The sequence below is a fragment of the Gopherus flavomarginatus genome, chromosome 3 (assembly GCF_025201925.1).
Source record: "Gopherus flavomarginatus isolate rGopFla2 chromosome 3, rGopFla2.mat.asm, whole genome shotgun sequence".
NCBI classification, from domain to species: domain Eukaryota; kingdom Metazoa; phylum Chordata; order Testudines; family Testudinidae; genus Gopherus; species Gopherus flavomarginatus.
Genome location: NC_066619.1, coordinates 122,270,548 through 122,290,793, shown reverse-complemented (window position 1 = coordinate 122,290,793; position 20,246 = coordinate 122,270,548). Strand labels below are relative to the sequence as shown.

At 43.1% G+C, this 20,246-nt stretch overlaps 1 protein-coding gene across 3 annotated transcripts in view; it reads right to left on the bottom strand.

Annotated features, from left to right (window-relative positions):
• The window catches only part of KIAA1958 (KIAA1958 ortholog), a 142,213-nt gene that overhangs the window by 7,395 nt on the left and 114,572 nt on the right, over positions 1-20,246 (bottom strand). The window contains exons 4-6 of one of the 3 annotated variants that reach the window (XR_007772996.1): positions 5,475-5,647; positions 1,873-3,477; positions 654-873 (exon numbers count right to left, since the gene is read on the bottom strand). Coding sequence is in view for 1 of the 3 variants with exons in the window: in XM_050943081.1 (XP_050799038.1) it covers positions 2,665-3,477; positions 5,475-5,647 (986 nt within the window). In the remaining 2 variants the exon portion in view is untranslated. Of the gene's footprint in view, positions 1-653; positions 3,478-5,474; positions 5,648-20,246 lie in introns of those variants that run through there. The other 2 variants (XR_007772995.1, XM_050943081.1) reach the window with 2 other exon arrangements.

Sequence of the window (20,246 nt, the reverse complement as noted above, 5' to 3'; positions counted from 1 at the left end):
TGCCTAGTGTCCCTTTGTGCATTTGGAAACCTCTTCCCTAATACTTTTAATAGTGACGCCCACTCCCAACGCCTGGTCCTGGAAATTGCTGAGCAACATCAACTCCCAAGGGAGCTGCAGAAGTTCAGGATCTCCGAAGATTGGGCCACATATTTAGGTGCCAACTGTGGATTTAAAAGCCTGACTTTATGCATCTAGGTTTGGAAATTTTTGCCATTAAAACTGACACGTCCAAGACTAAATTCTTCACAGCCCTGCCTCTTGGGCTGCTATTTATATCTGGGCAGAGGTATACTACTAACCAGTATATGCTACTAATCTGTCAGCATTTTGCACTGACTTTGCAGAGGTGCAAATGACTGCACAAAGGTGCAAGGCAGACGTGAGAGCCGAAAGAAAAGGAAAACTACCCATACTATATAAATATAACTTTTGCTTTTTTTTCAGTAATGTCCAGTTATTTGCAATAATGCCTTTGTGATGCTACAGTGTACTGCACATACAGTGTCCTACATGCCAGTCTCTTATATGAAAAGCAGCCTCAGAGAACTGACAAAACCTTGCTTCAACAGGATATTCCTTTTACCAGAGTCAGTCAAATAAAGGAAAACAATGTAAACCAAGAAGAGGTACAATGTTTAGAGAAATGCATGTTTTCTTTCAGACATCTGCACCAACAATACTCAGAAATATGCATCAAGCTACAATGTACAGTTAGTTCTCTGAAAGAAATACAGCTTAACCAAAGTTCCTAACTCCACAGCTATCACAGTACATTTACTAGGAGTCTGATCATGTATGTGCATAAGCATCTTCAGCTCACCTTGCAGTCAAAGGGGAGTGGAGGGTACTCAGACCCCACAGGATCAGGTCCTTAGTAAGGAAACAAACAGAAGGTGGAAAATAAGTTACACAGCCTAAAGAAGGGTCTATTTGGTAATGTACGATGGATATTTCCCTTGCTAATGCTGCTCTGTCTTTCCCGGTCCAGTGAACGACTTTGTTAAAACTAAAGTAACATTTAATGCTGTGCACACACATTTAAAAGACAGAAATAAAACTATATTTTAGAACTCATGGATAATAAATAGATACTAGAAATCAAGTTCTTGCTAGAAGTATACTAGCAATGTGTGTGTGAATCTTCCAAAAAATAAAGCCCAATTTTATTTCTATATATCCGTATTCACATAACTATGGATCTTGAGCTATGATTTAAAGGTGTAGCACAATCTTGGTATACAAATGATTCTGTCACTTGCTTGATGTGTCCCTAGATTCCATAATGATGTCACAACTTTGTGATATATTGGAAGATGACAGCCAGGTCATTTGTACTAGAACAATGAGCAATGAATGGTAAAACTTCTACTTCCCTAAAATAGGGGCAAGGTCTTCTATGACACAGCTTCTTGTGACTTAAGGGCTTGATACACCTCCCATTTCAGTCAATAGGGATCTTCCCATTGACCTGAATAGCAGCTGGACTGAACCCTAAGAGTTTAGACCAAGGTTTTACAAAAGTGATTTTGAGAGCCTCGGTGTTTGGGTGCCAAACTTGAGACATTGTAAAGGAACCTGACTTTCAGACAATGCTGAAATCAGGTCCCTTTAAGGTGTCTCAAAAGTGGGGCATCCAAAATCACTAGATGGCCTTTTGAAAAAATTTGGACTTAACTTTTATAAATTGGTTTAAAGAGCTGTCCTTCGAGGATGCTGTAACCATGTTTGTTTGTCTGTTTGGTAAATCCAGGAATTACTTCTAGCAGTATCTACAGATCCAGTGTAAATTACTGTATATTGGAAAAATATCTATATTCATTATATACCGCCCAGATGGGAAAATCTAAGAATGGTTCACAAGAAAATAACCTTTGTATGGTAACTATGAAAGAAAACATAGGCACTTCTGCTTCAAGAGTTACCAGTCTTTGAGAATAGCTCCCTTAATCCAAGCCATACTTGTTAAGGAGAAAAATCCATGATAGCACAGGTCATCCGTTGTGTAGGAAATATAGTTCTCAAATGCATGTCTGTACATGAATCTGGCTTCATAAAATTGCTCCCGTTGAGCAGGTGACAACCACTACAGAGAGCTTCCATAACCCAAGTTAATGCTTTCCAAACATTGTGACAGAAGAAAGCTGCAGGATCTTCCATCAAGTGATGCTGCTTGCTTTTCAGAAGTAGATTATCCATCAACCAAACACAAAAGTGTCAAGTGCAATTTTTCCCCGGGAAATATTTAATCTCTCGCTCTTTCCACTTTTTAAATTATTATTTAATAGCAACTTACTTTCTTCACAATGGACTAAAGCAACTGATCTAGTGGGAATTTTATTTCTGGACCAGTTTAATGTAGTTGTTGAGAAAAACCTGTGCTAAAAGGCACTGTAATTAACTGATTTCCTCACTCTTGTAGCATTCTTGTATATGCAGCAATATATTGTCTCAATAATAGAATATAATTAACACACATTTGGAAAAGAGCTCAATTTTTCTCAGTAGCAGCCGCTTCGATAAGGATCAAAGCGAGTTGTCAGCAGGCCACCATCTTTCTGCTTGTTTATAGAGGTCTGGCTACTGAAATAAGCTTCTTTAGTTCAATGCCCTCTTCATCATGTACAACTGATCGAACAAACGGGTGGTGTTAGAACATGGATGTCAGACTTGTTGATAGGAGTTCAGAGAGCCAAACTTTCTGGAAGCCTGAGTGAATGAAACAAAAGTGAAGTTTTCACAGTGGTCAAGTTTGACTTTTTTAGCCAGCTTTGGGACGACTCCCCTCAGGGAGCGGAGACCCATCCTTTGTTCCTCGTACCACACATTGCCCATGCCACTAATCTCCTTCCGTGCAGTCAGATAGAAAGGAGACTTCGCTTCCATCTGGGTTGAGGGCCGGTGGATGTACATGTACTTATAAAGGAGGCAGTAGGGACACCGCTTGTGTCCTTTGGAGTGCTCATGGTATATCTGGCCATAACATACTTTGTTAGAGCTCACCCTGTGTTCTCGTTTCACGCTGTCCGTTCGGGCAAAAAAGGGCCTGTTTTGTGAATCTTTAAGTAATTCAATGTCTCCGTACATTAAGTCTGCATGCTCCTGCAAAGTCCTCATGTTGAGGTACTGGCTGTTATATTTCACCACAGTGGATAGCAGAGCTACCGGACTCTCATCACCCAAGCATCCTGTTCTCCACATCTCTTCTTCATCGGACAGGGAAAAATAGACGATGTTGCGAGAGCGAGCGCCAGACATCCCAGCCTTACTGAGCACCCGGAGTTTCTCCTTCAGCTTTTTGGTGGAGGATGTGAAGGTGCTGCTGGTAATGGAAAATCCCACCCCAGCATTCTTCAGAATCCGGTCCAGGCCTCGGCGGATAGCATGCAAAGACGTGGCTAGGAAGTCCGAACCATCCGTTTTCTTCACTGTGATGTAGAAGTCCTCAAGGAGTTCATTCAGCTTCGAGGCTGGAATCTGGAACAAGAAATATGCAAATGTCAGTGTTACTACATGCATGGGATAAAATTCTGACAAGTTTGGATCTAGATCCAAATTTTCCCAAACAGCAGTGACGTTCACATCTAGGGCTTAGGCCTGTCCCATGACAGACATTGACCAGCAGTGAACTTCAGTTTCAGATTTCTCCAAAGTGTAGCATTTTTCAGATCCAGGGTTGTGGTCCAGGTCCATTTCTATTCTATCGCTGGCATAGGTCAGCCTGCTTGTGGATAGTGAAAGATGCTACTAAGTGGGAAGACCCAAATGTCAGATCTTTTCATGCTCTGCACAGAGGACAGGTGCAACATGCAACATACTCCCAAAAAGAATGTAGTAACCTTGCAGTTTTGGAAGAAGGGTGCATATTTGCATAACTACAAGGAGAATGCAATGTATATGGCTGCTGTACTGACAGGAATGGGAAATGTAGCTGTGTGGAGCAAAAAAGGAAGCTTGGAATAAAAGAGCTGAGGTCCTTAGCACTCCCCTGCTAGGACACTGCTTTGCAGAGATGAGGACACCACTGGTATTAGGGGACCAGAATTAATGTAAGGTGAGAGAGCTGACACGTTCTGATGTTTAGGGTGGGGCCCCTTCCACTACAACACCAGAACACCAATCCCCACCTTTTAAGAAACAGAGGGTGAAATCCTGTCCCCACTGAAGTCAATGGGAGTTCTGCCATTGACTTCACTAGGATCAGGATTTCACCTAGTATGAATATAGTCTGATGCTTGGAGTACAGTGCATGCCTTATATTCTTTACTTTTCCCTGTTAAGCTCTATCCATGGAAACTTTCCATTCCTCCTGTTCACCGAGATATACTTTCAGCTTCTATAAATCTCATAATTAAAGGAAAGCATTAAGCTGGTTATAATGAGATGCTTGTGATAACAGGAGGGATGGATGACAATATCGCCTTTGATTCCTAGAGTCTGAGAATTAAGAAGCATTCAGGGACCCTTTGTCTGTAATCACAAGCACTTATCTGGGCCATTTGTATGTCATACTTGCCCTGTAATCAGACTTTGTTAACCTGCCCGCATAGGTTTATTTCAGCGCTCTCATTTCTGCTTCTGGATTACAAACACATCTGTAAACTATGCAAACAGATACAAGCCCAAGTGGCAACAACCTTCTTAAAATGGACATCTTCGAATCTGAAAACAAAAATACTTCCTGACATTACAGGTCGTAGTAGGACACACAGGCCTTGGCATTCTAATATTGCATCACATCCTTGGGACTTGAGTGACATTCCTCAGATGCCCAGCATCCACTGTCATTAATCTCAACAACACAGGAAACCCTTTCCTTAACCTGCAGGCTGCTTGATACACACAGCTTCTAGGGTCTCCACTGCATCAGTTGTAAGGATGTCTCAACTCTGGACCCTTGTGTGCTGAGTGCTGGTATCAAATGTCCCTGTTACTGCTTTGGTCATAGAGCAGATTTTTATCACCGTTACAGGGTTATTATTATTTTTTTCTGTATTACTTCAGCCAAGACAAATTCTTAGGCTCCACTCTAGCAGAGTACATGCTTAACTTGAAACATCTAAGTAGAACTACAGACTTAAAGTTAAGTGCATGCTTAAGTGCTTGCTGGACTGGGGCCTTAATGCCTGGCTCCTAGAGAGAAATAAGGCCCCTTAGATAAAAACCATAGTCTTTGGGCAAGGACATGAATATCCTGCCATCTCTGGGCTGCCAGCGCAGGAGGTGTGGCCGGGCAAAACGGGGTGTGGCCAGAACTCCTCTGTGCCTAGTTTGTCCCTGGCTGCTGGGACAGCCCCACGGGGAAAGAAGACCGAAGACTTATTCGGGGTACTGGGCTGGTCCCTAGCTAATACTGGGATCACGGGAGCATAGAGAAGGTTTAAATCCTCATCTTTACCCAGCCTTGTCTCTCCCATTCTTGGTTCAGCTTGACTTGACCAGAGGAGCGGTCTCAGTGATTTAACAGTGCTTACCTTAGTGATGTCCATGTAGTCTTTAAGTCCTTTTGTCATGCACCAGTATCTCCACACGTTCAGAGCATACAGAGTAGCCTTTGTAGTGTTTGGGCTCACAGCGCTGATACACAGGTACTTCAGGTCATCGTCGAAATTAAAGACAGGAAATTTGTTGAGTTTAGTCGAGTATGCTAGAAAACAAACAAAGATAGGGATAAAAACAATGTAAGCTTCTTGGACTCTTTAGTCACTCAGGTTTAAAGCAACTTGGAATTGTTTACATGGGCCCAAGTAGAAATATTGAGAAATGAAGTCACTGAAATGGTGAAGTCCCATGAAGCTATTAAAGCATTTTTATTGGAACTCTAGAATGTGGAATAGTATTTCCAGTATCGGATCAATATGGGATCATCTTGAGGTTGCCCTACAGTTAATTTTTTTTGTGCTAAATACAGTAAATGATACAGATGGAGCAATGCAGAACCTTTTACTGAGGGGGAGGGGAGGACTGGTGCAATGAGGGGAAAAAACAATGAGGAGAAATATCAAGGGTTTGCCTTAATCAACTACCTTAGCTGTTAAAAAGAAACGCTCCACTGCATATTGGTCCTGATTCTGCACTGCTCTCAGGCATACCTGTGCAAACTGGGTGTGAAATGCTACTCAGTCGGAATTCCCCAATCTCTCCCACCAAGGGGCTTTCACCTGCTTTGCACTCAGTGCAGGATCAGGCCCAGAGATGTAGTGGAGCCAAGAGAGGCAGCTGTGAGCTGATGTGAGGCCAGGGTTACAGTGCTCGTTTCTTAAATTCTCCTCAGCAGCATAGGCGGGAACTGAATGGAGTGGATTGATGAAGGACCCTATTGTGGATATTTAGGCCCTTACTCTCTCTTATGAGAGAGTAATACACTTTTATGATACCACTATACTTTTATTACATCCACTATATTTAAGTGTACTTTTTATGGGCCTGAAGCCAGTTTATGTGGCAGCCCAGGCCATGTAAGCCCCAACAGGCTGCTTAACTCATCTGTGCACCCAGTTGGCTGCTCTGCGGACTGCCAGCTGGGGACGAAGGGGAGGGGAACCACATCCCAGCAGTGTGAGAACTTGTGGAAAGGGGCTCCCCTCAGAAGCAGCCCAATATACCTCCCCAGGTCTCCTGCCCCTAACATTGCAGCCATAGAGGGTGCAGAAGTTACTGCAGCTCTAGGGTTCTGGGTTCTTTGTTAGTCTATAAGGTGCCACAGGACTCTCTGTTGCTTTTTGCAGCTCTAGGTTTCTGGTGATCACTGCAGATTGCCAGCAGCGTGGGAGGAGAGAGGAAGAGGAAGTTCCCAGCCTCCTTAAATAATGAAAGTGTCATATGGTGGGGAGGGGATGTCACAAAGGGCTTTCCCCTCCAGTTCTGAGGGGGCAGTCTGAGGGCCCTCAGCTCTGCTTCCACAATGCCCCATAAATTTTCTCCCCACCTATAAGTCAGCCAGGAAGGCTCCTGGCCCTAAAGCAGGGGGTTCTCAAACTGGGGGTCAGGAATCCTCAGGGGGTCGCGAGGTTATTACATGGGAGGTCGCGAGCTGCCAGCCTCCACCCCAAACCATGCTTTGCATCCAGGATTTATAATGGTGTTAAATATATTAAAAAGTGTTTTAAATTTATAAGGGGGGGTTGCACTCAGAGGCTTGCTGTGTGAAAGGGTCACCAGTACAAACGTTTGAAAACCACGGCCCTAAAGGGACGCTGGATGCTCAGTAAAAAGATCAGGAGTACTTATGGCACCTTAGAGACTAACAAATTTATTTGAGCATAAGCTTTCATGGGCTATAGCCCACTTAATCGGATGCATGGAATGGGACACAAAGACAGAAGATATTTATACATACAGAGAACATGAAAAGGTGGAAGTAGCCATGCCAGCTGTAAGAGGCCAATCAACTGAGATGAGCTATCATCAGCAGGAGGAAAAAAACCTTTGAAGTGATAATCGAGATGACCTATGGAAGGTGTGAGGAGAACTTAACATGGGGAAATAGATTCAATTAGTGTAATGACCCAACCATTCCCAGACTCGGTGCCTCCCCGCCATCATTTCCCAGTGCCTGATGACTGTAGATGGCAACTGCACTGTGGCTCCACGCCTGGGAATGGTGTATAGTTGGGCTGGGGGACAGGTCAGCTTTATGCAAGGAGGTAAAAGTGTCGTCTCCCCTCCAACCCACAGGCTACATCTAAGCATCTGGCTTGGACGCTGTTGGGACCAGGACTAGACCTTATAACTCTCTTCATGCACTTCAAAAGCACCCCCACTCCCGTTCGACCTCCACTCCCGTTCAAGTCAATGGTAAGCCCCAGCCGTCAGGCAATGCAAAATATGCAGTGTCTGCAGCCACTGTGGGAATGTCTGCACTGCAATAAAAGCCCCGTGCCGGCGAGTCTCAGTGCCTGGGTCAATTGACTCATGCTTAGAGGGCTAAAAAGAGCTATGTTGCTCGGGCTGCAGCCTGGGCTCTGAGCCCTCCTCACACCAGGCCTCCAGCCTGATCCTGGATGTCTACGCTGCTATTTTTAGCCTTGGCACCCACGTTAATTGACCAGCTGGGCTCTGAGACTCACCGCCACGGGGCTTTTATTGCAATGTAGACATATCCTTAGAAAGATCTTAAAAACTGACAAACCAGGCTCAAACCCTTTATACAATCAATGAGCGTTTGGAGGGTTTTTATGGGTAAGACTACTGTGACTTTTACTCTTGCACAGCATATGACGGAACCACGCGGGAACAAATGACTGTGTTTACTGACTATAAATGGCACGCAAGGGCTGCCTACATATACATGCTGTTTCTTGGCTTGGTTTCTAGCAGCTTCTAGAACACAGAGAGCATGGTAAGTGCCCCTAAAGAGCTTACAAGTTATTTAAAGGGATACTACCCTCTTTCTATATACTACAACTATTTAATAAACATACAAAGGACTTCTGAAGACAGCTGAGTATTCTCCTTTCGATTGGAAAGGCAATTTTCAGGCAGCATAGGATTCACTATCCGCAAAAATGTTCACAGCAAACAATTCAGAAGGCATGACGTTCCCATGTTCCTCTGTTTGCAATCAAATTTTTGCAAGGATTGGTTGCCTAGTTACTTTCTCACTATTGCATGTGACATTGCTGCAGAAGAACATTTGACAATAGCCAGGAGCATTGGCCATCCTGGGTTGCGATATCACAAGCTGAGGTGGGCTGGCCTTGGTATGTAACTGACTAGGAGATAGCTAAAGAAAATCCAGGCTACTGCGGGAAATGTTATGGGTAGCTAGCACTCTTCTCTTTGAAAGCCTGCCTGCAGTATTGAACTATGCTGTGGCCCCTGCCCGTTGAGGAGATATCTGCTCGCCTTGTAAACCCTCTGCGTTCACACACTGAGGCCTTCCTAATGCTGCACAAGCACTGCCAGAACTGCTATGATTGGCTCACCTCCAAGCAAGGCTTGATATTGTCCACACTGGTTTGTTTCTAACTGGTGCAGATCTGGGACTTGATGCCCTGGCATGTTGGCGCTGCTCTGCGCTGCTCCCTATTGTCAGGAGACCCAGCTTCTGGAGCCTTCCCTCCCAGTGCAAGGCCATCCTTGAGTAGTGTCTAGAACCACAGTGGTAGCTCCTATGCCATCCCAGCTGCTGCTGTGGAGAGCATGCCTGGGGCATCTCTCACCCGATTGCACTATCAATGCAAATTAGAACAGCTGTCAGAGCAGCCCCAGCCCCCTCTGCAGCCCCTCTCCTCAGCTGCATTGAGCACGTCTCCGGTGAAGCATGGAAGGGAACTGCAGGCATCACAGGTGCACTCTTCCAGTGGGTCCTCTTGGACGAGTCCCCCATTGTGTTAGCTCACCTTCCAGTGACTACAGTAGGCAAAGGACCCTCGGTACTTTGTGTCCCCTGCTTCTGGCAACCCACAGGCAAGCTCTTTCCCTGTATTTGATGCCTTCTACTTGCCTGAAGCAAATGCTGAGCACACCTAATCAACAGTATCCACTTTGTGCCAAATTTCTGTACAAGCCAGCTGTCATGGTATAATCCCCTACTCTGAACCTTAGTGTCCAAGAGATGGGGTACCAGCATGAATTCCTCTAAGCTTGATTACGAGCTTAGGACCTGTAGCGCTGCCACCAACCAGGAATTCCAGTGCCTGGTACACTCTGGTCCCCCCAAAACCTTGCCCGGGGACCCCCAAGACCCAGACCCTCTGGATCTTAACACAAGGAAAGTAAACCCTTTCCCTCACCGTTGCCTCTCCCAGGCCTCCCCTCCCTGGGTTATCCTGGAAGATCACTGTGTGATTCAAATTCCTTGAATCTTAAAACAGAGAGGAAAATTCACCTTCCCCCCTCCTTCTCTCTTCCCCTCCCAGACTCTCCCTGAGAGAGACAGTAATCCTAACACAGAGAGAAATTAGCCTCTCTCTCCCCCTTCCCTCCTTTCTTCCCATCAATTCCCTGGTGGCTCCAGACCCAGTCCCCTGGGTCTCAACAGAATAAAAAAAATCAGGTTCTTAAACAAGAAACTTTTAATTAAGGAGAGAAAAACAATAAAAATTATCTTTGTAAATTTAAAATGGAATATGTTACAGGGTCTTTCAGCTATAGACACTGGGAATACCCTCCCAGCCTAAGTATTCAAGTACAAATTAAAATCCTTTCAGCAAAATACAAATTTGAACTCCTTCCAGCCAAACACACATTTGCAAATAAGGAAAACAAACACAAGCTTAACTCACCTCATCTACCTAGTACTCACTATTTTAAACTTATAAGAGCCTGTATCAGAGAGATTGGAGAGAAACCTGGTTGCACGTCCAGTCCCTCTGAGCCCCCAGAGAGAACAACAACCAAACACTAACAGCACACACAAAAACTTCCCTCCCTCAAGATTTGAAAGTATCCTGTTCCCTGATTGGTCCTCTGGTCAGGTGACAGCCTGGCTCACTGATCTTGTTAACCCTTTACAAGCAAAAGAGATATGAAGTACTTCTGTTCCATTAACTCTTAACTATCAGTTTATGACACCACCTGCCCCCCTCTGCTTTCCCAGAATGCCTGCTGTGAAGACATCCTCCGGCTGGACTTGATGACCCCTCAAGGTGCCTGCCAGCCCTACATTTCTAGGATTCTGTCACACTGCCAGCTGGCCCAAGGGCTATCACTCAGAACAGCAACCACCCAGTCCTTTTGAAAACCAGGCCACTTCTGGTTATGAGCCTAAATATGGGATCTGGGGGGAAAAGAGTTTCAAAAGTACCCAAGGAATTTAGGAGCACCGCTGTCACTAAAAATCTGTGGGACTTGTGCTCCTAGTAGCCGTAGATGCTTTTTAAAAAATCCACATAGGAACCTAATTTTAGACACACACATTTGAAAATTGTGGACAACATTTTTGAGAGACAGCATCACTGATGCAGCTTCCTTGAGTCCCAGCAGAAAGCAGACGTTTCTGAGGTACAGGATATAATCTGACAGGTGGTTAAGTACTGGTGGTTAAGCACGGAGCCCAAACTTTTCCAAAGTTCCAGGGTATTCAAGACACCGAGGTTTGGTTCAGGCTCATCTCTAATATTTTATTACTATTTATTTGTACTGCGGTAGCAGCTAAGAGCCCCAGTCAGCCCCCACTGTACTAGGCACTGAACAAGCTCGGAACAAAAAGACAGCTGTTTTGCGAGACTTTGGATGAAACACTCAATATACTTGTAAGATGTTACTCATGTCAAATAAAATCCTCATAACTCTTTTATTCTACACACAATTCGCTGCTCTCCCCCGCTTTTTTCTTTTGATTGAAGAGACCATATAACTCAGCTTACGTTGTTCCTAAAACTTGAGAACCAAACTAGCTGATTCACAAATTGATAGTTACCATGACCACCACGGGTAGCTCAGGTATACACAGAAGAAGAGATTATTTTTAACAAAACGAAGCTGAAGTAATAAGATGGCAACGAGGAAGGCAGGTTGTCATCTGGATTTCCATTGATTTCCATAGCTTTGGCTCAAGCCCCAAGACACTTAAGCATGTTTTTAACTTTAAGCACATGCTTAAATCCCAACAAAGTCATTACAATTAAGCATGTGCTTAAGTGCTTTTCAGAATGGGGCCTAAATAAGAGGTGCCCAAGGCTGCCAGGAGACAGTGTCATTTGCATTTTTTGTCTGTGTAGTGTGTGCCAAATCCTCCTTGTTTTTATCATCCCAAAATCCCATTAACGTCAGGATATTTATGCACTTGCAAAAATATTTCATGCCTATTCATCAGTCTGCAGCAGAGTCAAGTTCTGACTGTTTAAATTATGTATGGACACATAGTAGTGCACATGAAGGATAGCTTCATGCATGGATAGGAGTGTGGAGCCTAAGTTGCAATGGTACAGGCAAGTGACAGGCTCATAGGAAAATGTTCTCTTTTCATTTGACTCTCTCTAGGGCGCTCCCGCAATGTCAATATCTTTTAAAGCACGTTGCAAAATCATAGCGAAAATTTACCCAATGCAAAATCTGCTCACTAGCGTTCCACAATTAAGATGATAAAAACTAGTTATATTATTTCCTCCCTGTCAAAAATATGTACATGCTCCACGTCTGTCCAACAAGCGCTGTAGTGTGTTTACCGTATATCAGAACTTTAAGTTTCTCTATGGGTCCGATAGCTCCATACCCTCTGTGCTATCCTTGAGGCAGGGGTTACATCTTTTGTGTTTAAGGTGAGCAAGGACGTAGAAATTTGCAAGCTGGGTTAATGAGACACCATCAAGACTGAGAGGCTGAAAATGTGATTTATTTTAATATCTCAGCATCATGCCTACTTCCAAAAGATGTAGTCTTCCTCCAAAAGAAGGCCTGCAAGTTACTGTGAGCCACTCACTAATCAGCATGCACACGGCTCCCTGACATAAAAGGGAGCTCTGTGCACAGAGCAAGAGTGGTAGTTGTTCCTGTAATCTGACATTACTGTCCAGGGCAACCCTTTCAGAACAAACAAGGACACACTTTCCATTATTCTGTCTTGGAGAACAGACATATGCAGCTCCCCAAACACAAGCCAGCATTGAGCGATGCTTCCAAAAGTGCTCTTTGACTAGAGCGCCATGCTTACTACATTCCGGAATCTCCTTCCAAATGCTGAGTATCAAAGAATCTCCCTCAATACCATGTGTCTTATGAATTGTTTTGTATGGAAGAGAAAGCGAGAAGTCTATGCCAAAACAAGTGTGCTTAATGAACAAACACCAGTAGAGCTAAGGTGAGTTACAAAGCCCTATCTACAATTCTAACCTTGAGCTACCACCATTTCAGTCTTTGCTCTTCTCACGAAGAGATTTCGGGGTGGTTTCTCCATAGGTTTTGGAGGGATAGCGATGGTCAGTTTCTGCCCCACATTTCCACTTCGACCTGCAGATTTTCCATTTGGTACCTACCAGAATTTGGATCTACAAACAGAGAGTGTTTACATAAAAAAGGAGGTAACTTCATGGCTCTCTCTCATTCTTTTTTCAAAGTATTCTCCCAAACTGCTGCAAGATGACTCTCATTGCCAAAACCTAGCGTTATAACACAGACAAACACTGGCTTATTCTAAAGAGATATCTCACATGTCTTTCCAGGGACAGCCGCCAAGTTCCACTTGTTTTTGGAATAAATTATAAACTAATTTTAAACCCTAGTTCACTAATGTGTGAACGCTTGTCTCTTAAAACACATCTGAATAGGCATTGTGCCATAATATCCCTGAGCTACTTCTACATCAATTAACATGTCATTTGTAAACAATGTCTGGATTATGAAATTTCAATAAAAGCATGACAGGGATATGGGTTAGTTGCACAGTTGAGAGATACAGCAAAGCTTGCAAGATCAGTTTGAGGAATTAATACTGGCAAGAAACATTTAAGGCCCAGTCCTGATCAGCATTTACACAGCTTCATGGCATGTCTAAGTCCCAGAAGGCCATGTACAATGGCTGCAGATCACACTGACCTGTCCCAGGGATGGTTAGCCAAGTGCATAATGGGGGAGGAGGGAACCTGCACCCATTCCACTGTTTACAGAAGCAGAGATATTCTGAGTATGGAGATCTGATATAAATTGCCCCTGGTCCCCCTTTCTGCCTACTGCTGGAGTCACTGCAGAGGCTTTAAAGCTAACCAGCATTAAAACTAACTAACTTCTAATCAGTTCTTCAATGCATCCCAAGATCACCAGACATTCAGAAGAGATTTCATGGGCTTGGACAGAGGAGCACCACAATGACCCCACAAATGGCTACTGCTCAGCAACACGGTTCCCCATTTAGCCGAGTTTGTCAATTTATGGGGATCCAAAGCTGAGACAAATGGAGAAAACAACTCACTAGCTCTTCCCCCGTCCCCCACTTAATCCTCTCACATGTGCCTGCCCTATTCTCCCCAAGCAAACCCACAACATTCTGCCTTTGCTCAGTTAACAGTTATCACCGGTTGTTTTATTTCTATCTTTTTGTCATGCCCCTATTGTAAGCACTTGAGGTTGTCGGATAATCTCTTCCTTCAACACTGCTGTCATCATACAAGCAGCTGCTTTGGGGGCTTGTCTTGCAGCTTTTTAATTTGGGATATTTTGCTTTATTGGCATTGTTAAAATAATAGAGTTTGTGACTCAGATTTAGGGTGACCAGACAGCAAATGTGAAAAATCGGGACGGGGTGGGGGGGTAATAGGAGCCTATATAAGAAAAAGACCCCCAAAATGGGACTGTCCCTATAAAATCAGGACATCTGGTCACCCTACTCAGATTTGACTTACATGTCATGCTAGATTTACAGTCTTGGATCTGAGTCTACTTCTGTTGTAGGTTTAAGTCAAACCCCTTCCTTAAGTAATTTCTGTTGACTACCTAAAGAACTTTTAAAATTGCTCACACACATACACGCACGTGCACAGATTAGCCATTAAGAAGGCATGTCACCACACTGGCTAGTTGGACAACACACAGACACCACCTTGGGCTTGGGAAACCCCATTTCAATTGAGAACATTGCTCTCTTGTGAGAGGAACAGTCCTGGTTATGGAAGTTCTAAAAGCAAAATGGGACACTTGGAGCCAAAATATACCCCCATCTTCACCAACCCCAACCTCAGGCCTAGATTCAGGAAAGCATCCTAGAAGCATGGGTTCCAATCCCATTGAAGTCACTGTGACTAAAACACATGGTTAAGCACTTTCCTGAATAAAGATGGTCTTAAGCATGTGCCTAATGCTTTTCCGAACCAGAGCCTCTGTGAAGTCAATGAAGTTATACAGGGCAGGGTGAGAACTAGTCTTTGGTGGGCTTGTTTGCATGCCACTCCTCAGAATGTTTTACAGGCTCACAAGAATTTCACAGCTGTGTTGATATCCATACCTGAAAGGCTTGCGAGTGCTTTGGGTTCTTTTCTATAATGTGCTTCAAATTTTTAAGCACATTGTTTTCATGTGATTAAAGAAAGCAGCTGCCTTTGCAGAAAACAGTTTATTACATAAATGAGGATTTGTCACCATACCCAAGTACAGACAAAATACTGTGAATAAAGCATGCACTTATCACAGACATTAATGATGTTATCGGTTGCTTAATTTTGAAATGATCTTCTTAGTTCTAGAAGTTTAAGGCTGTACCAAAAACAAATATTTAAAAACAAAGTCACACTACAATAGTAGCAAACATTGTACATACTGTGAAATCAATCTATTGTTCAACAAAACTAGACTTAAAATGTGCACATGTGGGGAAATAAACAATGAGCTGAAATGCTAAAACATCAGAATCGTTTAGCAATTTGAAGATCAGTCAATGGCAAGACAAAAGTTAATGATCTACTCCAATGAATAAGCAACTTAACCTGTTCTTTTGAAATACTTAAAATGATCTGAGAGGGGAGAAAAGGCAGGAATACAGCCACTGTATGAAATTCTTGTTTTCACTTTCTTCTCCTTACCTAGTCAGTGTTTCCCTGTTTCTTTTGCAAAGTGTGTAACAGCAGCACTTTTCCAGGAGAGCTCTGAAATAAATTACCGGGAAGCAGTTGTACGGCATAAAATATTTATTCCATCCCAGTTAAAATCTGAGGGTCAGACGTATGAGAACAAAAGGTGACATCTATCTTTGCGGAGAGGTAAATAGACCTTATAGAAAAATGGACTATTGTAATCACACCTAATGTACATAAGGGCCAGATCCTCAGCTGATGCAAACAGCAGTAACTTCATTGATTTCAGTGGTTGACACCAACCAAAGATCTGACACTTCATGCAGTTCTACTGTGATAGGTTACTCTGTAAAAATGGCATTATGGGGTTCCACACTTACTGCTCCTTGCTGACACCAAATCAAATGTGCAAAGATAACAAGTGGCAATCTTAGCCTAGGATCTGAGTCCCAAGATGGGCTCTTTATGGCTCACCCATCACCAGTAACAAAGATCAAGTCACCAAGATTATGTCCTCAGTTACCACTGTTCAGCTTCATTTTCCTCATATTCCCCACTCTGTTACACTGGTGCAATCTTATTTCCTCCATGGAGGGCATAATTTGAAGGCAATGGGGTTGAATGGATGGCTCTGCAAATGGATCTTAGTTAACAGTTTTGTTGTTGATGCACAAATCAGAAAAGAATCCAAATAACTTTCCCAGAGATGAACTGATTCTGAAGTATTAAAATACATCAAAATCTTACATTTTCCCCACTAAAACAAGCAAATGAGACTCAGAATACACAGAGGGAGCAGATTTGCTGAGGAAGAGGATGCCTTTTTTACACAGAACCACATTTTCATACTAAAAATAGATTACTTTTTCATACGGAGATCTATGTTTTAAAATAACTGGTTACGTTTAGGGCTGGGATTTTCAAAGGAGCCTAAGAGAATTAGGTACCTGAATGTCAGTGGAATTTGGATCTATAACTCCCTTACGCTCTTTTCAGAAACCCAGCCTAGAACATTAAAATATTTTCTAAAAATACCTTTTCCTGTAATATGGTTAAACTGATATAAGGTTTCCCTGGACACATCAGTGATTGTAAAAGAGATGACCCCAAGGGTGCATAATTGACAACAGAGTAAGTGAGTAGAAGCAGGGCTGCCCAGAGGATTCAGGGGGCCTGGGATCTTCAGCAGCAGGGGACCCCCCGCTTCGGTGGTAATTTGGCGGTGGGTGGTCCTTCCACTCCGGGACCCGCCACCGAACTGCCCCAAAGACCCTCGGCAGGCCCCCCCAATGCTGAATTACTGCCGAAGACCCAGCATTTTGGTGGCGAGTCCCGCTTCGGCAGTAATTCAGCAGTGGGGGATCCTTCCGCCCCAAGGCGGAAGGACCTCCGCCGCCAAAGACCCAGAGCAGAAGAAACTCTGGGAGCCCGAGCCCTGCGAGAGTTTTCCGGGGCGTCCGGAGCGAGTGAAGGACCCCACTCCAGGGGCCCCTGCAGGGCCTGGGGCAAATTGCCCCAATTGCCCCCCCCCGCCACCGGGCGGCCCTGAGTAGAAGGTCTCACACAAGTGGAAAGCAGCATTCAGTCCACTGTAGTATTAGCACAACCAAATTAGTAGCTTTCACAGAGCTGGGGACTCCATCAGCAGTGGCAGGAGACGAACATGTACCAGCAGAGCCTTTTACACCTGGAGGGCAGCAGTCCATTCCCTATTCCCAGGTTTATACCTGTAGAGTTATGATCACTTTTCCAGATTACAGTGCATTAATTAAATAATGTCAATCACTATGGTAATCTAGTTTGGCAAAAACATATCCAGCTTCCGCAATGAGTGACAAAGGCATGAAAGCCATGAAAAAACAACTTTTGTACTCTAGGTACCCCGTGTAATTTTTGGCAAACTGGGGCATCAGATAGAAAAATGTCGAGTAGCTGTTGCTGTTGTGCTGGTGTTTACCTCTGAAGCAGTGACCCTGATTAGTGAGAGACACAAGAGCAGGATACAGCAGCTGACTAGTGTAGGAGCACAGGAAGCAGCACAGATGAAGGGCATAGCCCTCCACTGCTTCACATTTTAGGTAGCCATTTAACACCTGTACCAAGTGGGTGTAAACGCTCCCAAATTAGAATTTTGTACTCATGCCAGTGGTGGCATCTTACATGCGTTTTGTTCAGGTGCCAATGGCTACCAGATGGACAAAGCCATGGAGAATCAACTTGCAGTTGGTCAAAGCTGACTTTAAAAGTAGCAAATATTAAACGGAGTCATCTCAGCAACAGAGGAGCCAGTCTGAAGCCAATGGAGCTACATCAATTTACACCAGTCGGTAATCAGGCCCAAAATCTCTGGAGATGAAAGGGTTATGTCATTAGCCTAGGACATGGGACATACAGATTCAATTATCTGCTCTGCCATAGACTTCCTCTGTGACCTTGGGAAAGTCACTTAGCCTTTCTGAGCCTCAGTTCCCCATCTGTAAAATCGGGATAATAGCACCGCCCTACCTCTCAGGGGTGTTATACAGAATAATATCTTAAAAAACTTGTGAAGTGCTTTGAGGTCTACTGCTGAAAAGCACTATGTAGAAGATTGGGACACGCTAAAGAGTCATAACTAGACGTTATACATTTAAATGTAGATACAATTTTCAGAAGTGACTACTGATTTTGCTTGCCTTGATTTTTGGGAGACATAGGGGCATGATTTTCTGTAAGTGCTGAGCACCCACCTTCAGAAAATCAGGTCTTTTAAGGGGTCGCAAATTGGACTCCCAAAAAGCGATGCACCCACTAGTCACTTTGGAAAATCCTGGCTTAACAGTCTTTTTGGAGGAAGCTTGCAATTACAAGTGCTTTTAAGATTTTTCTAGGTCAAATTCATTCCTGGGGTATAGACTTGACTTTAACACAGTTAATCGAGGGATGAATGTTAATCACTGACATTTTTCAAGTAATATTGCTTTTCTGGCAACTTGGTGTTTTGGTTTAAAAAGTCTTCCCAAGTTTTTCAGTAGATCATCCCTCTTCAGCCTAAACCCTTCCAGCAAACTCATGTCATTTGGTTTTCCACTTAAAAAAGGAATCTACAGATCTCACTCTGTGAAAACTCACACCAAAATCAAGATGAATTCATCTACTTTGTTTTTACGTTCCTATTTTCAGCCTCTTCAGTGAGAGCACAAAAAGTAACTTTTTGAAAATGAAATGTCAGAATTATGATACAAAGGGTCTGGCATGAAGATACCCAAAAAGAGTGAGGCCAAAAATATTGGGCTTGACTCTGATCTCACACTAGTTTTGCAGCAGCGTAGTTCCATTGGTTTCAATAGAGATGAACAATGGAATGGAGCTCCATTGACTTTGGTGGAGTTACTCCTCATTTACAAAGGGTACAAGGGAGATCAGAATCAGGACCACTAAGAAAGCTAGCACAGAAAAGCATAATTACTGGATCACTTCAGTTTAAGGTCACTGACGTTTTTAAGTCTGTTCCATTACTAATTTAAAAGGTTTTCCTAATTATGTGATTTGATACTAAAATCACCACTTCAGATATCAAACTCTTCTCCCGTTTTTCTGCAACACATGCAGACCAAAAAAAAAATGCTGTCCAGCAACATGTCCCTTCTTACCAATCACTCTTGTGTTTTCACATGTATCTGATTTAGTAAATAATACATGTTGATTAACTTTATCGAGTTTTTTTCCCAACGTAAAAATAAGAAGAAAAATCCATGACATTTCCCAGTCACTTTTAGAATTTTTTTTTTTTAAAGATGGAAATGATTTTTTTTGAACCTGGTGTGTGGTCACTTGTGTGGGACAGGATATTTTAAATTTGGCACCTCCTGTCTACCACAACATATTGTTTCCTTCTACAGAAGGCACTAAATACTGGCTCACAACGTTAAACAAACAGCAGAGTACACAGTTTATCATGTCATACATAAAACTGTTAACTGGCACAGCCTCTTAGTACAGATTTTTCCATTAACTACAATAAGTGGTTATAGCAGCAATACATAAGAACATAAGAATGGCCATACTGGGTCAGACCAATGGTCCATCTAGCCCAGTAGCCTGTCTTCTGACAGTGGCCAATGCCAGGTGCCCCAGAGGGAATGAACAGGCAGGCAATCATCAAGTGATCCATCCCCTGTCACCCATTCCCAGCTTCTGGCAAATGGAGGATAGGGACACTTCAGAGCATGGTTTTGCATCCCTGCCCATCCTGGCTAATAGCCATTGATTGACATGGTTAACATTTCTACAAATATCACAAATGTACATATGTAAGAGCACCTACAAGACATGCAAAATCTCAACATCACTGAATCACATAATGCATAGAAATCATCATTTTTTTGGCAAGACAGTAATTTTTTTAACAAACACTGTTTATAAAACAAAAGAAAAACAACAAAAATCTACTTTTAAAAAAATGTTCTGTTAAAAAGCTGAGTTTTAACTATAATGAGGTCTCATTTAGAAAAAGTCAGTAAGATAAAGTTGGTTTTAGAGTAAGATTTAATACTGAAAATGGATTCATCACTTAGGAAAATTGTTAGGTGAAAATTTTGTGATAGTGAAACAACATATGTCCCCGAAACTCATGCTAAACAGTGCTAAACCTGCTGTTTTGCAAAAAGGAAGAAAACACAGATCATTAACAGATTAAAGGGATTAAACATAGTAGGTAAAATAAATTAAAAGATTTATTTTTGCTGCTGTTTTCCTGGCACTGCTCACCATGAGACCAACGGTTGTCATAGCAAAACGCTTTTCAAAGGTCAAAGTTAA